A 19,878-nucleotide genomic window follows, 5' to 3' on the forward strand; every position below is an offset into this window, starting at 1 on the left:
AGCGTAGTATGACTGAAGCTCTTCCATAGCATAGTATGACTGAAGCTCTTCCATAGCATAGTATGACTGAAGCTCTTCCATAGCATAGTATGACTGAAGCTCTTCCATAGCATAGTATGACTGAAGCTCTTCCATAGCATAGTATGACTGAAGCTCTTCCATAGCATAGTATGACTGTAGCTCTTCCATAGCATAGTATGACTGAAGCTCTTCCATAGCATAGTATGACTGAAGCTCTTCTATAGCATAGTATGACTGTAGCTCTTCCATAGCATAGTATGACTGACGCTCTTCCATAGCATAGTATGACTGACGCTCTTCCATAGCATAGTATGACTGTAGCTCTTCAATAGCATAGTATGACTGTAACTCTTCCATAGCATAGTATGACTGAAGCTCTTCCATAGCATAGTATGACTGACGCTCTTCCATAGCATAGTATGACTGTAGCTCTTCCATAGCATAGTATGACTGTAGCTCTTCCATAGCATAGTATGACTGACGCTCTTCCATAGCATAGTATGACTGACGCTCTTCCATAGCATAGTATGACTGACGCTCTTCCATAGCATAGTATGACTGTAGCTCTTCCATAGCATAGTATGACTGAAGCTCTTCCATAGCGTAGTATGACTGAAGCTCTTCCATAGCGTAGTATGACTGAAGCTCTTCCATAGCGTAGTATGACTGAAGCTCTTCCATAGCATAGTATGACTGAAGCTCTTCCATAGCATAGTATGACTGTAGCTCTTCCATAGCATAGTATGACTGCAGCTCTTCCATAGCATAGTATGACTGCAGCTCTTCCATAGCATAGTATGACTGAAGCTCTTCCATAGCATAGTATGACTGAAGCTCTTCCATAGCATAGTATGACTGCAGCTCTTCCATAGCATAGTATGACTGAAGCTCTTCCATAGCATTGGGCCTTAAACCGCATATGCCAGAACTGTGGCCGTCTAATTGCATGGTGGTCATTTAGAGCCAAATCACCAGTGTCACATACTTATTTTTTTATTTTGATACTAAGTAATAGGCTTGATCCTCAATACCAATTTTGATACCACAATGATAATAAAATAATGCACTTTTTCTCAGACAATAGTAATTTTCAACACCAAATAATATAGTCTCCTTATTTTACCTTTCACTAGATTTGACAAAGGTCCAATTTAGTCCTGTTTGTGCAACGTCCTTTCTCAAATGAGTATGAGTTTTGATGGTGTTTAGTATAAATCAGATTTTTGATCATTCTATCCAAATGATAGAAAATCTGATTGGCAATCTCAATCTGATTTGATTGGCAATCTCACACCGGTGTGATGCTTGATAAATGTCCTGTTCCAGTCTTGTTCTAAACAAACACTACACAATTGTTAAGCCTACTGTGCAATTTTAATGATACAACTTATTTTTGTAAAAACTGTATATTTAAAAGACAAAAAGCATCTGTAAATCTTACCTCTTTTTGCGTTTGCTTGTCTCACTCTCCATATGGTCTTGTGGATTTCAAAGTTGTAGTTTGCAGGGAGGGCCTTGATGGCCTCTTGTAGGTCGAGGTCATTTAGGATTTCCGCAGGGATTTGATTGGCAACTCTCCGTGGTCCTCTCCCTGAAGACACGGGTCATCAATATGATTGTGAAGTATTGATTACATACAGTAACCTTAAGTGTGATTATAGCAGTAACAATATTTTTTAATGGTAAATACATGGATTTTTTGGTAGACCTATTGAGGACTTGGTTACGTTCAGATTCTTTTTAAGCCTATATATCCACATTACAGTGAGTTTTTAGTAAATTGGAAGTGAACCCTATTATTAACTGACAGTGGCTGAAGTGGCTCAGTCTCTGCGGGCCTAAAACTCGTAGTTTCTTAACACCACTCCTTGTTGTGTCCTTTGGCAATACACCTATCCGCTTGTCCACACACTAGTACATGAATGGGTGAGTCAGAGTGGTTCTAATTTGAAGTAATCGTCAGGACTTTTGAGAGTTTATTGGAAACCCAAACATTATGAGACTTGATCGCAATTGTACACACAACCGTGAAGCCCGATTAGTCCGGCTTAGCCAAATTACAATCATTACAATAATTGAAAATAAGCTGTTAAGGGTTGTAATACTTGCCCGGTGCCTTTCGGACAGGAACAACCTGCGTGTCGCTTGCGGGAGCTGCCATTTTTGTTCAATCCAAACACACACGCGAGAAAAGCCAAGGCGAAACCAATCGAGCGACGATGATGCAGGATCGAGAGAGAGCGCCGAGACTGTCGATGAGACAAGCGGAGGAGGAAAGGTAATACATATATAATTAACACATAAAGTCAATCTTACTCTGAACGACACAATTAATACTATAAGAGAAAACTAAAATAAACCGTCCAAAAGGGCCATTAAGTTATAGTTTTAGCCTTTTATCCCCCCGCTGTCATAAAAGTGCGGGTCTTCACTTCTCGTTCCATTCATTCTCTGTGGGCATTAGCAGAGTCTTGCTCAAATAAATCAAAATGAAAAAAGATCTCACAGCAGAGAGCGAGCTACAGATGGATAGTAACTGGCAGCATTTACTATGACGTAAATATGTCACGAGAAAGTGTTCATAGAATTAAATAAAAAGTGTTTTGTCTCAAAGCCAACATTAATGAACAAAACTAAGGCTAAAATACATTAATTTATATAAAATAAAACGTTTAGTTTTGCGAAATTATATGAAATTTGACACACAACTCAATTTTGGCCCCATCAAAAAAGTCAATGAGACCAATGTCATAATTGTTACGGCTTTGCCAACAATGACCGAAACCTCCCATGTTATTCCAATGGGGAAATCGCCAGAACATGTTTACACTTTAGACTTTCACAAACTCCTCCCAGGGCGTCAGCCCTATTAACCTGAAATTTGGTGAGACTCATCTTCAGGGGTGGACCATCAAAAGTTATCCACATTTTCATTCAAAGAGTCACGGTGTCTTTGCCGCACATTTTGCCAAGAATTCAAAATAAAATAGCTTTTTGATGGTAAAACAAAGGGGAGAAGATGTGACAGCGTCACAGATTCAGCAGTAGGCGTAATAAAAGGACAATTGGGGCGTGTTAGCGCCCCCTCCTCTTGCGGCGTGGCGGCGGCGGCGTGGCGAGGGCCGATCATTGCCGCTTGCGGCTATATTTATTATTATTATTATTATTATTATTATTATTATTATTATTATTATTATTATTATTATTATTATTATATGGGGTCAATTGATTAATAGACAACATTTGCCATATCCTTACAGTAGCATTTAGTCAAAAGTGAGATAATCTGCAGTGCAAACTTGTATCTGGTCGTCATATCTCAGCCCTGTCCTGATTTCAGAGTTCATGGCGTCGAGGCGTTATTTTGTTGGCGCTGTCAGTGTGCGCTATCCTGTTTCCTGCGGTGTGGGCCAGTGTCTGTGGCTGCACGGCTCAGAGTGGCAGCAGTGAGAGGCTTTAAGCAGGAGGCTGCCGCTGGAGCCGCTGGAGCCGCTGGAGCCGCTGGAGCCGCTGGAGCCGCTGGAGCCGCTGGAGCCGCTGGAGCCGCTGGAGCCGCTACAACACACTTTCTCCTTCCCCGTGCCGCGCGCGTCATGCAGCCGCGATCTGATCCACTGGTGTAAAGCCGTGAGATCTTCTTAAGACATCAGAGAAATGTAACTACTGAGAGTGGAAAAGCGAGCGACAAAAGGGGGATTTTAAAGAAGACACCAAAGTCTGCATTATTAAGGAGGATTTGAGGAGACTGCGTCCATAATCCGACATCAGAGGCGGAATCGAAATAACTTATGTTAATTACAGCTTTTAACGAACACGATACAAATCCAATGGATCTGGCGAAGTGGCGGAGGATCTGATGCTGGTCAAATTGATTTAAATACGCGTTGCGGAGACACCCAGTTACTCGTCCGATCCCCCAAAACTGACTCGGAGCCCCCTCGGCTTTCTGCGTCCTATAAGGAGTTGGCTGTGCGGGACCTGAGCGCGCTTTACGCAGTGGAGACAACGGCCACGGTTCATATGATGTTATTGGAGCTTTGCAATTTTTATTTGACAAACTTTGTTTTCAGGGTATTTATGGTTCAATTGTATGCAGACTGCAGTGAGATCCAGTGAAGAATAAGTGACAAGAGACAGTGACAAGGCGAGATTCGCATCTTCTAAACTACAACCTCACCAACTTCAAGTCTGGAATATAGGAGTAGATGAATCTCAGAGGACAGCGGAGGACAAGCACCTAAAGTCTGCAAAATGTTCAAACGGGGTAAGTGGACTACTTTTAACTTTTCTTTCCTCACACCTCTTTTGGTCAATCTCCCTCGACGCAAATCCCCACTGGCTGCACCCTCTGGCTCTGGTCTACACCACCCAGTTTTGCTGCTGTCGATCTTTGATGGTCAGATTGAAGATATTAGATCTGGCCCCTCTGTGCTGCACGGTGTGTTGTACATGGCACGAGCGATGCGCAACTGGCCGCACATGTGCATTCACCCTACCCATTATGTTTGTGGGCAGAGGCTTTCATCAGGGCTGTGTTATCAACATGACATGACATTATGTTATTAACAAAGCTGATGCCGCAGTGCAGTTTATGAGTTGTACCTGGGTCACAAGGCTATCTCTGCACTCGCGCTCCGGCATTATTATTTTCCGCGTGTCACTACATCTCGGTGTGATGGATCAAACCGCGGTTCACAAGGTTATTCCCCGTTGGCCACACACTATATTAACACCCCAGACCCCCCTGCCCCACGTTTTCGACTCAGACTTTAATATCACAACTTCCCAGATAGCGACTGAATTGGGATTCAAACAGTGTAGCCCTTTAATTAGGATCTTTGTATTCGCGCTAATTGCCTGCAGCTATATTGACTGTCAAGTTAAGTTGACAGCAATGGAATTGGTGAAACTTGTAATGACTGTAACACAAACACTGGGAGTACTATAGGGCTACATTGTTTACAGAGGATGAATCCCATTGTAGGGCCCATTCTTGCAGCCAAAAATAATATGAATGTTTCTTTGACTGGAACTTAAACTTGAAATGGGCTTCAATGTTACAGGACAAGCCATTTCAGGGAATTGGTGAGGGCATGAACAAGCACTAGTTACATTTGTTGGGAAACCTGTGCAGTAAATGTGTTGCTCCAGATAGCCTTGGGGCAGAGGGAAAACAGCATGTTTTTCTAACTGCCATCAGATTGCTTATTTCTATTTGAACAGTTGAGTTGAATTGCCCCATGTTGACGTTTCTGAATATAGCTTGAGTCGCTTTTAAGGGAAAAGGCCTGTTGTGGAAAGAGAGATGCAGGGGCGCAAAAACATGCAGAAAAACAGGGACATGCTGAGGAAAAGCTGATATGTTTGGAGATAAATGTTTTGAGATGGTATCAAATTACTATATATCTCTTTTTTTTATTAATATATTCAGCAAGTTGTTAACAAATTCATACAATATGCCAAAATTAGAAACTATGTTAGCTGGCTAATCAGATAACAAGCACTCTTAATCCAATCCTATATTTCACCCAAACCATTTTACAGTGCTGTGTTGGGCAAATTGCGATTGATAAATAATATTTTTGTGAAATAAATTCATGATAAAAGTATACAGTGATCATGCTGGTTGTCAATGGCTAGCTTGCTGGCAAATTTTGGATTCCATTTTACACCTCAAATAACACATTGTAGGGAACCTGGCTGATATGTGGGGGCTTGATTCAGAGATTTTCCATTCATAATCTTAACACGAAGCTTCTCTTGGCATATTAATTCCAACGGTTTATAATAGCAGTCCTAAATTACTGGCTTGTCATTTTGGATTTGTACATAATTATGAAAATCTTTTATTAAGAATGTTTTATTCCCTGTTGGCATGTGCATTAGATTGTGTTGTGGCACAAATAGCATTCTTTGTCTGATCTTGAGAATATTTGTTATATGTAACCATGCAGGCTGTCACTGTGGTTGTATCATAAACATGTGTTTTATGATACATGATGTGTTTTATTTACAAGACACACAAGTGTCTTGTACTCTTTTCCTCAAAATCAGTCAGCCATAGAGTGGGCACAAGAATAGATGTGTCAGAACAGCCCTGAGATTGAAAGGAAAGCAATCTTATGAATGTGTACTACGCTGAAACATGCTATAATTGCACGGTTCTCTAGGCTATTCACAATTATTGGAAAATTAACCTTTTTTTAGTATTCAGTGGTATTTAGAGCTGTAAACAAGCAAACAAAATCTATACAACAGAAGCCATCAACAGGCTACAACAATAGTCAAATTAAAAAATATCAATAAAGCACATGTACAAATGAGGTGTCACACTATAGAGCAGGGATGTCCAAACTATGGCCCGGTGGCCAAATGCAGGCCTCAGACCAATTTTTGTGGACCCTCAAGCTTCCTGCATAAATGGTCCAAATAACCATAAGTAGTAAGTTTTACTTTAAAATTGGAAACATTCTACCACCATAACCTAAACAACATTTTTTGTGGTGTGACACAGACCTAAAATTGGCGATTCAAGCTTTATTAAAGCCACTAAATTACAATTCAAAATTTTGAACGATTCACTTCAATATCACGTTGTCCGCTCCATTTGTTTCAAAATGTAGCCCGCAATTAAAAACGTTTGGACACCCCTGCTATAGAGAATGTTTTCAAGTATTTTACTTGTATACTAAGTTTTGTAAATGCATTCACTAACTTTAACTGATAAATACCGCTTATAACAACTACATTAATTATTGCTAATCAGTATAAGTTGCGTATGCAAACTATAGGGCCATTGACAACCCTAACAAAAGAAAATCATTGTCTTACCATGATTATTATGATTATTTTGATTATGATGATTATGATTATGATTTTTATTATTATTATTATTATTAAATAATGTAGTTAAGTAAAATATATATTAAAAGTCATGATCAAATCCGTTAAAAACAAACAAGCTTAGCCTTTGAACCTTCAAACTGAGAATAAAATAAGACAATCACTCCTCCTTGGGGAAGATCACATAAAGAGACGATCAATAGCTGAAACGTCGATGTATATTTACATCCTATGCAACATTGTTACAGCTAACAATACCATAAGGACACACACAATACAGTGAATTGGTCATGAGCCAGAGAAGTCCCTAACCTCACCCAAAACGGCAGACGTGTAATCATCTTTAATACAGCTTGATGGATGATGTGTTTTCATTTGGCAGTATAGTGTGGACAAGTGTGATGGCACCCTGGAAGCAGAATGTATTTACAACCTGTGTTATGCTCTGAAAACCTGCCATGCATCAACTATAACTGAACACTCACCTAATTTGTGCCTGGAAGCAAATACATTCAAAGCTACCACAGACATTGTCTGACTCCATCGCCACCACAGACATTGTTGATTCGGCCCTCAGAGGCGACTGTTGTTGTGATTTTGGGCCTTACAAAAATAAATTGAATTGAATTGAATTGAAAGCCTGTGATAAGTACGCCTGAATATGAGACCAAATCACTTAACCTGGGAATGAGCTCCACAGACTTAGTCATCACGCTTCAGTGGTGTTTAGTTTACTCACATACATAGCATACATAGCATACATACAATGCAGTGCAAAATATAGGTTTGAGAAAAACTGTAAAATATAGGTTGAAGGAAAAGCTGTAAACAAAAACTGAAATTGACATCTGATAATGACAAAGATTTTGGATTTGTTCCCATAGATTAGTCATTGCTATGACCTAAAATACTGTGTAATATATATTTTAGTGATAACCACATTTGATTCAGATAAATTATTAATAGATAAATTATCAATTATAAGTTATATGTGTACATGTGTGGGGAAAGTATCATCTTATCAACACATCGCATTTTTAGTAATCTTGATAATGAAGAAATGTACTTTAAGCTGCAAGGCTATAAATATTTTAAGGCTGTAAACATTTACAAAAGCAAGGTTGGTTTTGGTGGGAGTTTTGAGCTAAACCCAGAAGCCTGTTATTAATCTGCAGCTTGGGCGGGACGTCAAAGCAAAGGAATATGCTAATATCTCCAAAAGTGACTAATAACATGGCTTTCATACAATTGTAATATTACTTAAACATCCAGTGATTTAATTTCATAATCAAGTAAAACTCATGACTTAGATCTTCGCAGTAGTTAGAATCTACTTAGCATTTTTCCAATATTTTGCAGTCCCTATCAATAGTCGGCTGCAGAAACAGATAGGGACGAAGAACCCAGTGAAATCCCTTTGCAAATAAAGTGTGATGACAAAGGCTGCAGCAGCAGAAACTCCCTGTCCATCTCTAAGACCCTGAGAAAGTTCTCTTTGAAGGAGAATAGATTTCCTTCTTAAATTATCATCTGCTTAATCCTTTGGCAGTGTCAGCCCTCAGCTATCGCTCCTTGTCAACGCTGCATTGTTACACTTAACAGGAGAGAGCGAGACTGAGGTAGTGTGGACTGACGAGGGAGATTTGGAGAAGAGGAACTTTGAAGAAACATAAACCTCAAGTCCTTAAATCTGACTAAGCCCGTTGTAAATAGAAGGGATCTAAAATGGCTGACAACCTTTTGAAGGTTTGCTAAAAATAGATATACATGTCAAATACACTTAGCTTTAACTAACTACTAAACCAAAAATGGCATAAGAAGAACTGACACAAATCATACGCAACAAAAATCAATTTACAATTAGTGGCAACTAGGGTTTTGTTGTGGTCAGAGACAAAGACTATCACTTTTTGTACTGCGATAATGATACTATTCAGACTTTCTTAGAGTCAAATGATGTCTTAATTAGGTTAACAAAAGCTTATGTAACTATACAAATACATTTTTTTTACATAAGTGCAACATCACTCTAATGCTACTGCTACTATTGCTTTTATTACAAGCAGTTTAGCCAAATACAGACAACACTTCTATCCTTTACAGACAGAAAGATATGTGGGTAACATAAAAAAAAAGCGGACGATATACTTTGTTTTGGCCAGTAAAGAAGATGGAGATAGCTTACCAATAAACAAGGCTTTGAAGCTAAATTGACTAAAGGACATTGCCAATAATAGGATTGGTGAGTCAGATTTATTATTACATCGGCTCTGTTGTTGAATCCCAACCATCTTATTTAGCCAAAGAAGCCTTTTCAAATCCAAAAGCAATATTCATGAGTGATTCCAGGAAGCCTCTGGCGCCGTGGCATCATATGACACCAAACACAAGATGATAAATAATTAACAGTAACAGAGCAGCAATGTAAAGACAAAACTGACCAATTCATGTCACGTTTTACCAATCAGCTCTTGTTCCTCATCCACAGGCCATTTTCACACTGCCCTATCAACCAATTCACAGTGAATGAGGCCACGAGGAGGGGAGGAGGCTCTGTGGACTCTCTTATTAATGTAGTCTGAGGGACATGTAAATGATTCATATCCACAGGACGTTCCAACATGTGCCAGGGGGGGTCAGGGGTGAAAATGACACACCCAGCAAAGGAAGGGAATCAAATGAATATGTCCACTGTTATGGCCTTTAGAAATCTTCGGATATGTGCACAAAAGCTACTTCCAAGCTTTGTGCTGAAAATGAGATGCAGGGACGATCATTAGCAGATGATAATGAGGTGAAAGAGACAAACAACCTAAGCCCTGTTGGTTTTTCTAATATTAATAATTAATTTGTGATTAAGTGGCTAATTGGAATGTAAAGGTCAATGTCAATGAGAATGTCATTGATCTTGGGCAACAGAGCGAGGTGGGAGGAGACTCCAGGCTTCACTGTGGTCTCCTGCTCCTCTATCCTGAGCCCTCCTCCTCAGGCGACAGGGGCTTTGTGTGCTGAGGACAGCAATTCCACTTTAGCCACATCTGGGCATGTGCCCTTTTGGCATTGAGACTTTGCAGGTCCGTAAGATAGAGTGGCATATCCGCACACAGAGCAGAGGTGAGGAGAAAGTTGAAAAAGCAGCTTGTGTCCGACAGCCTGCTAGTCCTAATAAAGTGTGAGGTTTTGACATTTTACTTAAATTGTGTGCCTCAGGGCCACACAATGAATAAAAAACACGGCTTTATCAATGTACAACAAATGCTGTGACAAATATATGGCTGCAATAAAAATATGCTACAAACGGGTGACGGACTGTGCAGCAAAATATTTCACTCAGTATTTTATATATCTTCCCTTGTGACTACCTTTTGAGATTGCCAACAATAATTTGCAGTGTTTTGCCAAGCAGTAAGTTATGTTATGTTGAATTGGCAGGTGTAATGGTTGCCGTCTTAAACTTATTCTCTTTTGGTGGACAAATCAGTGGCAGATGGAAAATCACACCATTGCTATGTTTATGTCTAACCCAAAAAGCCATCCTTGTCACAGCTGCAGTTTATTTCTGCTTGACATGAACACAAGAGAATTACTACAGTTAAAGTTGGAAGCCTCAGATGAAAGTTTCTGTTTCTCCTGTTATAGCAATGAAAACTATGCGTGGATGAGGGCGAGAACAACAAGAATAGAATTTGATTGTGAAGGCTGCTGTGTGGTGTCAATCCTCTCAGGTCCTACTCCGAGCGGCCTGCTTTAATGAGGGCCTCCTGTCAGTGGCACATCTGAGCTCACACACTGTAATATCTCTGTGTGCTGTGTCCTGTCACTGCTCCAACACGACCCGTGTACCGTGTAACGTAATTACACCTGTATGCGGAGGAGGCCTGATGATACTATGAATCAAGTACATTAGCATTATGTCGAAAGTATACACCGCTTTATGATTTTTAACATTTAGCATTAGAGACAAGAAAATAGGGCTGCACTATATTGTAATTGACTCACAATTTGAGTTTGAACAGTTATCAAACCGCAAAATTTAGATGATAGAATGTTTACTGCAAAGAACAAAATATCCTGTCTTTATATCTTTGTATTTGTTGTTGAGACTTCTACAACTTACTTTTGCTTACTTTTTAAAATGTATATCTCAAATCCAATTGCAATTTCAATAGATGTCAAGCAAATCCAAATGCTCTTATTCATATATTTTTTTAATTTTATTTTTTACAAGGCCTTACGAGGTCACTTTTTACTTTTCTAAAATGCGTAGTGTTTTAGGACTATTGCTATTACAAACATATACAAAAGAACACAAATGCTCTTAATTACAGCAATGCACTGCTCTTAATGTATTGCAACTATTGTATTCAGCACCATTATTTTCAGTGTAAATTTGAAATCATATATAATATATATCAGTATCTGGTGTCACTGCCACATAATCTACCAAACATTTTACAATTAAATATGAGTCAAGATAAAAAAAAACAAAAAAACAAAAAAAAAACATTTTGAATTGATTTGGCCTTTGCTTGTTTGAGTAATTCAGGTGCAGTTATGATTCCAAATCTGCATCCAAGTCTAGACAATATTGCAATGTTTTAAAAGAACCAATTAGCACTTCATTTTCTTAAATATTTTAAGAGTGGAACAGGCAGCTTGGGGCTGGCACCAGATGCCGGTGCATAAAACCGCTCGAGGAAAGACTCTGAAACACTAAAACGAGTTAAGAGAGACGTGGATAAGTCTAATTTAACAGGCAGGACTGCGGACAGATGGAGTGGTAATTACCGAATAGGCCAAGGTTTTTTACAAGCCGATATCTTTTATATGCAAATTCTTGACAATTGTCTCTGAATCTTATTGTGACCTAATACGTCTAATACAATTAAAACAAAGAAAAAAATGTATTTCCAATTTGCTCTCTATATTTTTCCATATCTAAATGTACAAAAAGCCCCAAAAAGACGAATGCATTTGTTCCTTCCTGACTTCATCAAATTGAATCACTTCCTGGTGCAGAACTGACCTTTTCACACCCTTTGCTTGTGTGTGTGTGTGTGTGTGTGTGTGTGTGTGTGTGTGTGTGTGTGTGTGTGTGTGTGTGTGCGTGCGTGCGTGCGCGCGTGCATGTGTGTGTCTGTGTCTGGATATGGTTGGGGTCCTTGACATTTGTGTGTGCTTTTTCTCTCTCTCCCTTCACTAACAAGGATTGCACTTCAGCCTTGGCACTCACTCAGAGAAACCGCTCATGCCATGACGACTTTGCATCAGAAAATACCGGGCACCTAACTCCACAATAGAGGTGCAAGGTGCTGTTTTGTATCGCAGAGATAAGCATGTTAATGAATCTAGGACTTGGTCAAAAGTACAGAGAGAGTTCTGGAGTGAAATGACACGCTCGGCTGGATTAGGGGACATGATGCAAGAATATGGCAGCTTGTGGTTTTTGTTTTGATGCGTCCTCTTGCTTTATTGGCATGTGTTAAATTGCTGGCTCCAAATTAGCCAATAGAGAAGAAAGTAAATAATGTGTGTGTGTCTCTGTATATCAAGCGACTGTTAAGTGTTCCCCACCTTTGGCCCTTTGAGTTACTCTCCTCGATTGTCACTAGAATCTTCGATAATCTAATGACATACTGTATTGTAATAATACACTGCCCGTCTTGATGCCCATGACTTGACACTTCTCTAACACACATATTTTCCATGACCACGGGATTTGTCTTTCCACATGGTTGGTTCAGATATGAAAAGCCACTCATTGCAGTACCTATTGTATTTGCTTAGTTGAATCCCAGTTTCATCCCAGGCTCTCACATTGACAGTATTGTGAGTATGACACATATATAAGGGATGAAAGACCAGAGAGTTTGAGCACAATCAGGGATTTAGACATGTGATTGACTTCCACGGAAGCAGCGCTATTTCTTTTCCCTTCTGTTGTCTTGCTCTTTTTAAATAATTGACAAGCTTGTAAAGACAGGGACAAATCTGCCCAGTTAATGTCCTGGCTAGAGGAGATTTTAGCAGCAAACGCCATCAATCCCCCCCTCTTAGAATTGATATGGCTGTGCAAGCTCGTAAATCTTGTGTAACCCCAGCTCAGCAATAAAACAAGTCAGTTTTTTCCCACCAGCGTTCTGTACTGTTTATTGGTTGGGCTGGGATAAACTGTATGACATTTGTCCCGTAGAATATCTTAAATCCTTCAGACATTTTTACCCGTTATGACAAAGTGGTTCCGTGGTCTGGTCTAATCAAAGCCATTTTTTGTACATTTTTACGACAATGAAACCAATGTACATGTAAAGACTCTAACTAGAGCTGTTTATCTACTAACATTGCCAGAATATAAAAGTCTGGTCCCATGTCCCTGAATATAGACTGATGAATGGTAACACTTAATTTTACATATTTGATGTACTGGACTTGCCTACATAAGAGATTTATTTGAGATCATCTTTAAAATTTCAGACACATATTATGCAAATTTGATTGATATGTTATAACATGAACTTCACTCATAAACAACTATCTGGAGTTGTGTTTGCTTCATTCACACATATTTGTGATGTCATTTAAGTCCAGAAATTATCATCAGACTTGTTTTAATTAGCTCTTTATGTTGCATTTTTGTCACTACAATTGCACTGCATTACCTACATTTTTATGTATACCGGTACACATGAGATGCCAAAGTAAAGGTACTCAAGGGCAATAACAATACACATAATGCATAACAGGTCCTGTAAACTACACCAAACAACATCCCATTAGTTCTGCAAAGCTCAGCCCAGCTCAGTTTTTTCTTCCAGAGAACTCCACTGTTTATTGTTTCCTGACATCTGCTACACTTACCCTGCGGATTGCGTTAAATTTCTCCAATACAACGCTTGAAGTCAGGTCTTTTCTTCGGAGCTTGGGGACACATTAGATGTGATTGGTGGGGGTGAACAATCGAGCTGTCGCCTGGCACCATGGGAATTGTAGTTTTGTGTGGTGCTGTCAGGACGCACATGGCAGTGATCTTAGCCGGGGTTTGTGCCACCGTTCACTGTCTGGCTCTTGCCTTGTATTGTGTTTCCATGCCTCTCGTGGGAATTGAGCTCTGTAAGATAGAAGCCTTGACTGGACGCTAAAAGGCATGTGGTAGTGACTATATATTAGCTCCACTGTCTGCTTGTGTGTTTTCTTTCGTAACTGCAGGCAAGGCTGGATCCATTTTGCTCTTCAAGGACTGCACAGCAGATGAGTGCAGACCTCTCTTCAGAATAAGAACAGCCCTGCACTATTACTTTGCCTTTGGACTTCACTGGTTCGACATCTGTCCGTTTGTTGGACTAAAATAATGACCAAGAACTGTAAAAGGAAAATCTCTCAGGGTAGTTTTCTTTCTAAGCGGTTTCATCTCCACTACAGAGCCACCTGGATTTGAACCTGAGCTACATGCAAGAGAAATGCAGCTTCATTATAATGCACAAGTGTATGCTCGCAGGATCAAGGTGATTGGAATATAAAACAAGCTGCTCGCATTTTCACTACTACTCAACACTATTTTGAAGGCGCTCCCTGTCAACCACATCCTTTCCAAAAGGCTAGTATTACTCTATAGTTTAGTTACCATTTGGCTAATTATATGGACACTGCCATCAAGGGGATTCGTAGCCACAAGCCTGGCTTTGCATATGGATATGAGAGGGCCTGTTGAGCTCTGGAGGTTCAATGATTAAAAGGCTTAAATTATAGGTATGTTCAGTGTGCTCAAAGTGGACAGGGGAACATTTGATATGCTCCAACATCCTCTTTGTCTACAGATGTTTAAGACTGTTTGTCTTAAATATGTTTGACATTTTTAAATGTAATTATCACTGTTTTTATAATTTATATTTTATGTCATATCATGTTTTTGCTATAAGTTGCAAAATATGAATACACATCTGTTACAGAAATACTTGCTCTATAGATATCTGTGAATATTTACGGTGAACAATATTGGCAATATGGTAATGGTCATCCATCAGAAATGTGCTAAAACACTTCTAAATGCCTTGGTTAAAGCCAGTGAAAGCCGGTGTACCTGATTTTCAAACCCTGAATGGAGGAAGTATTTAAATCTTAAAACTAGTTACTCTAACTCTCACAAACCCTTTGAAACATCATTAATATTCACATATATTCGTTTTCGGGCACATGCACGCCTTTAGAACAGCTTTTTCAGAAGGCAAATTGAAATTGAAGTGGACCAAATTCCTCCCTTTTTTCCCCCTTGTCTTTTCCCCCTCATGTTTTCTCTGCCCTTCACGCACTGTGTCAAATGTGACCCCTGGATCTTGCCTCAACACTGGGTCAGAATGGCACGCAGCCCAACAGCATCTGTCTGTTGCATACATTTGCTCCCTCTCTCACTTCGGGGAGGAGTGCCCCTCTTGTGAAGCCTGTGATGATGGCACTATTCCTGTGATAATGGTGTGTGTGTGGGAGCAGCTGAGGTGTTCTGGTGCAGGTGTACTCTCATATATTGTGTGTCTGCAGGAGAGCCTCAGTGTTGTGTATGAGTCCTCTTCAGCTGTCGCCTCCTGCCAGCAGGTGAACCGCTCATGTCTATAGCCTCCCCAACAGCCCCGAAGAAGGAAATATTATAATATACGCCAATCCACTGCACTGTTTTCTTTTGCCTACTTTGTTTAACATGGTGTCATATATTATGTTACATAATTTGTAGGTTTTAGTCTTCCTAAGGTTTTTCTTCAGTGATAGACAACTCGAAGCAGGCTGGGACGTGGCATAACTTCAGGGAGGTGTTAAACATGTCTATGAAGACATTTTTTGCATTTCCTTTCCTTTTCCTTCCAATCCAATATTTTTCTATTCTTTTTGCAATTTGCATTGACCCAATGGTTTGTCTGTCCCCCTCTTGGCTTCTGCCCCAGCCCATTACAGCCCACTACAGCCCACTACATCCGCTATAGCCCACTCCAGCCCACTCCAGTCCGCTCCAGTCCGCTCCAGCCCGCTCCAGCCCACTACAGCCCACTCCAGCCCACTCCAGTCCGCTCCAGTCCGCTCCAGCCCGCTCCAGCCCACTACAGCCCACTCCAGCCCACTCCAGTCCGCTCCAGTCCGCTCCAGCCCGCTCCAGCCCACTACAGCCCACTCCAGCCCACTCCAGTCCGCTCCAGTCCGCTCCAGCCCGCTCCAGCCCACTACAGCCCGCTACAGCCCGCTCCAGCCCGCTACAGCCCGCTACAGCCCGCTCCAGCCCACTACAGCCCGCTACAGCCCGCTCCAGCCCACTACAGCCCGCTACAGCCCGCTCCGGCCCACTACAGCCCACTCCAGCCCACTCCAGCCCGCTACAGCCCGCTACAGCCCGCTCCGGCCCACTACAGCCCACTCCAGCCCGCCACAGCCCGCTACAGCCCACTCCAGCCCACTTCAGTTCACTCCAGCCCGCTCCAGTCCACTCCAGCCCGCTACAGCCCGCTACAGCCCACTCCAGCCCACTTCAGTTCACTCCAGCCCACTCCAGTCCACTCCAGCCCGCTACAGCCCGCTACAGCCCGCTACAGCCCACTCCAGCCTGCTCCAGCCCACTCCAGCCCGCTACAGCCCACTCCAGTCCACTCCAGCCTGCTCCAGCCCACTCCAGCCCGCTACAGCCCACTCCAGTTCACTCCAGCCTGCTCCAGCCCACTCCAGCCCGCTACAGCCCACTCCAGCCCACTTCAGTTCACTCCAGCCCGCTCCAGTCCACTCCAGCCCGCTACAGCCCGCTACAGCCCACTCCAGCCTGCTCCAGCCCACTCCAGCCCGCTACTGCCCGCTCCAGCTGGCTCCAGCCAGCTACAGCCCACTCCAGTCCGCTACTGCCCGCTCCAGCCCGCTCCAGCCAGCTCCAGCCCACTCCAGCCTGCTCCGCACCACAGCATCTATTTTTTCAACCTACCCTACATCTATTAAAGTGCTGCATACTGAAATGTAATTTTGATTCAGTTTGAAAAAGTAGGCTACCTGACTGATAGTGGTGACAACATGTATGATCTGCACCTGAGCAATAATGCATTTTAACAAATGAATCAGTCTATTATAATCTACTAGTTTGCGTCTTTCCTTCACTTCTCTCCCTCTCTCTCGCTCACTCACTCTCTAAGTGCAGGACCTAAGAGCAGATGCCATAGAATGTTTAATTATGAGTGAATTATCTGATACAGAGGAAGAAACTAAACAAAGTCATTCACATACATTCACACATAGAAAATAAGAACTGAAATCTGTTAATAGGGTCTTGGTCTTTGGTGCTTGGCCATGTGAGCACTTTGTGTCACCCTGGACAAGATGCATGTCTACAGAAAGCCTGTGTCATGGGGATCCTTATTATGTGATGCAGAAGGCGTGGCTGAGTAAGTCTGTCTCCACAGATTTATCCAAGACAAAGTCAAGTTGAAGTTGACATGGCAGAAAAATGAGAGGTGCAGCAGATGTCAGAGTAAATAGATAGGTCTGTGGAAAGCAAAGCAAAGTAATGCTCTCTTAAGTGCAGCAAGCACCATGGTTATAGAAAATGTCAAGAAAGAGTCAAGTAAGTATTCAGTATTTTCAGACAGTCTGCAGAGGTTTTTCATTCATTTTATCTATTTATACAGGGAAAACCCAATGAGAAATGTTCCCTTGGGTACCCTGTTAAAACACAACACAAAATAAACAACAAACAAACACAGGATACTAAAACACGAATAAAACATTAAATACAATTAATTCTTTATTTAAATTAATTCTTTATTCATTCTTTATATAAAATTAAGATTTATAACGTCAGTAGTTTCTCAAATAATTTTGTATTTTGGCTACAACTGTGAATAATCAAGCTCTATACAGTATTTTTTAAACTGTTTGAAATAAGAAAATCTAAATTACCATATAAATGTTTGCTTATTAGTATTAGGCTGTCTATAGGTATGGTTTGATGAATGGAACCCACCTATTTATAAAGGTTGTCTTGTATGAATACTTTTTGTGCTGTGTTTTTGACTTCTTTAACGTTTGTTTCTCTTGACTAACCAGACAGTGCAGTGAGTGTGACCCTGAGCTCCATGTTTGGATTCATGTGGTAAACAGTGTTCCCTGAAGAAAGTGTCTGAACATGAAGGTCGTGACCCTTAGCGTGGCCTTTGACACACTCAACCTCTGCAGCAGGGGGCCTCAGATGTGTCTCTATCTAACATTTCAATGAGAAACAACCGTGTTAAAGGGAAGTAGATAGGAACAGACTGAGATGTTGGATTCTGCAGTGGTGAAAGGAGTATACAATATTTACAGCTACTTTTACTTATATATACTTCAGTCTACACCACTTTTTTGTTCCTACTACTGTTGAAACTGTAACCCAGACTTGCAGTAGAACAAGCCTGGTGGTGAAACACAAATGACTTGTACCTCCCACAGCACTTCCTCTCTTAGGCCGCTCTGACCGGAACAAATGTATGCACAGTCTCCAAATTGATGTAAAGTGGGGTTGTTAGCAAGAGAGGCAAAATCACAGAGGCTGGCACAGCTTAGCCAATGTTGTTGTTTACGCTGTCCTAAATAGTAAAGGAAGAAACTTTCAGGGTACTGCAACTGTTGCTGGTCATACTTCCATGCTACTAATATTACTATCAGCTATAATATAACTATCAGCTCATCAATGCAGGTGGATGCACTAACTTGCAATCACATATAGTTACTTTTCATTTGAACTAAAACTAAAAGTCCTGACGTTATAATGTACAGCATCATTCATCTGTAAAAACCTAACTTGTAGCGTGTAGTGAATGTACTCAAAGGTAAGAGTGTACAGGAGAGTAGACATAAAAAACAAGTAGACAGGAGATTGTCAAAGCTGAGGGAATTCTTCATACATAGAGGTATACAGCGTGACCCTATAGCAGACACGAGGACACATGTGGACACGGTCTGGATTCCTATTCTCCATGTTATTTCCTTGGCCCGCTTGCCGCAGAATTTCTCTTTCTCTATTCATATTGAATTATTAAAAGTGTTGTGATTCCCAGTATGATTGTGAATCTGGGGCTACAGTTCTCAACTGCGCAGTCACATTTAGCTTGTTTTTTTTCTTTTTCTCATCGTTTTCTTGATCATGTTTTTACTCAAAAGGTTATTCTTCACCACTCACGACTCCAAATGTAACCTTGAAGAGGCCAAAGGGGAATTTTAAAGATGAATTCGAAAACACACAGAGAGTCTATCCTCATCTATGGAGCAAGAACTATTTGTCAAAATCAGTATTCCGGTCAGGGTAGAGCAGAGGCAAAAAAGGGGAAGGAGGAATATTTCTCTTCTCCATCATGCACCAGCAACAAGGCCCAAATTGGCTCAAGGGAGCGGACAGTTTTTTGTGCATACGCACTTCTCTGGCTCATGTGTGTTTATTTGCCTAAAGGTGATCTCAAAGTGGACACGTCGATTCCCTTAGTGTGAACCTGCATCTTCTAAGCCACCGACCCCTTTTGAGCATTGGGCTTACCCGTGTAGCCAGGATTGTATGAGACCTGATACCTTTATTTATACCTAGCACAGCGAACTATTGTTTGGATAGATTTTTGGGTGTGTTTTTTTATGTCACATTCACTTGATTAATTTACGGTTGTATGTCAAATTGTCTTATGAAGTTACTTAGCAAGTACAAATCTATAGTTCAATTTAGTCCTGATTTAGTCCTGGTTAATCCCAAATTTAGATCTTGGTGAATAGGGGATTAGTTTGGATTTTGTTTACTCATTTACTCCTATAGTCTTTTTCAAAGTCAAATACTAGTAATTACTAACATTTCACCCACTTTAACACAAACATACCCTCAAGACTCATATTTATGACCTAACATGAAGTTGTTATGGGTTTAAATTGTTTTAAATATTAATGTTGGATCACAGTAAAACCAGATTGTCACTTGTTCACTTTGCCCAGGCTCTCGTACCATTGGCACTGCACACTGACAACACCGACTTGAGGTTATGA

At 40.9% G+C, this 19,878-nt stretch overlaps 2 protein-coding genes across 2 annotated transcripts in view; one reads left to right on the forward strand and one right to left on the reverse strand.

Annotated features, from left to right (window-relative positions):
- Positions 1 to 2,205, reverse strand: part of dph1 (diphthamide biosynthesis 1) — a 42,619-nt gene extending 40,414 nt beyond the window's left edge. Inside the window, exons 1-2 of the mRNA XM_072464329.1 lie at positions 2,127 to 2,205; positions 1,463 to 1,608 (exon numbers count right to left, since the gene is read on the reverse strand). Of these exons, the coding sequence (XP_072320430.1) occupies positions 1,463 to 1,608; positions 2,127 to 2,182 (202 nt within the window). The 5' untranslated portion in view covers positions 2,183 to 2,205. The remainder of the gene's footprint in view (positions 1 to 1,462; positions 1,609 to 2,126) is intronic.
- Positions 2,206 to 3,422: 1,217 nt separating this feature from the next.
- Positions 3,423 to 19,878, forward strand: part of rtn4rl1b (reticulon 4 receptor-like 1b) — a 132,436-nt gene continuing 115,980 nt past the window's right edge. The window contains exon 1 of the mRNA XM_072464332.1: positions 3,423 to 4,285. Within this exon, the coding sequence (XP_072320433.1) occupies positions 4,273 to 4,285 (13 nt within the window). The 5' untranslated portion in view covers positions 3,423 to 4,272. The remainder of the gene's footprint in view (positions 4,286 to 19,878) is intronic.

Source organism: Eucyclogobius newberryi, unplaced genomic scaffold (genome assembly GCF_026437365.1).
Source record: "Eucyclogobius newberryi isolate DKJ021-1_F unplaced genomic scaffold, fEucNew1.0.hap1 SCAF_10, whole genome shotgun sequence".
Lineage (NCBI taxonomy): Eukaryota > Metazoa > Chordata > Actinopteri > Gobiiformes > Gobiidae > Eucyclogobius > Eucyclogobius newberryi.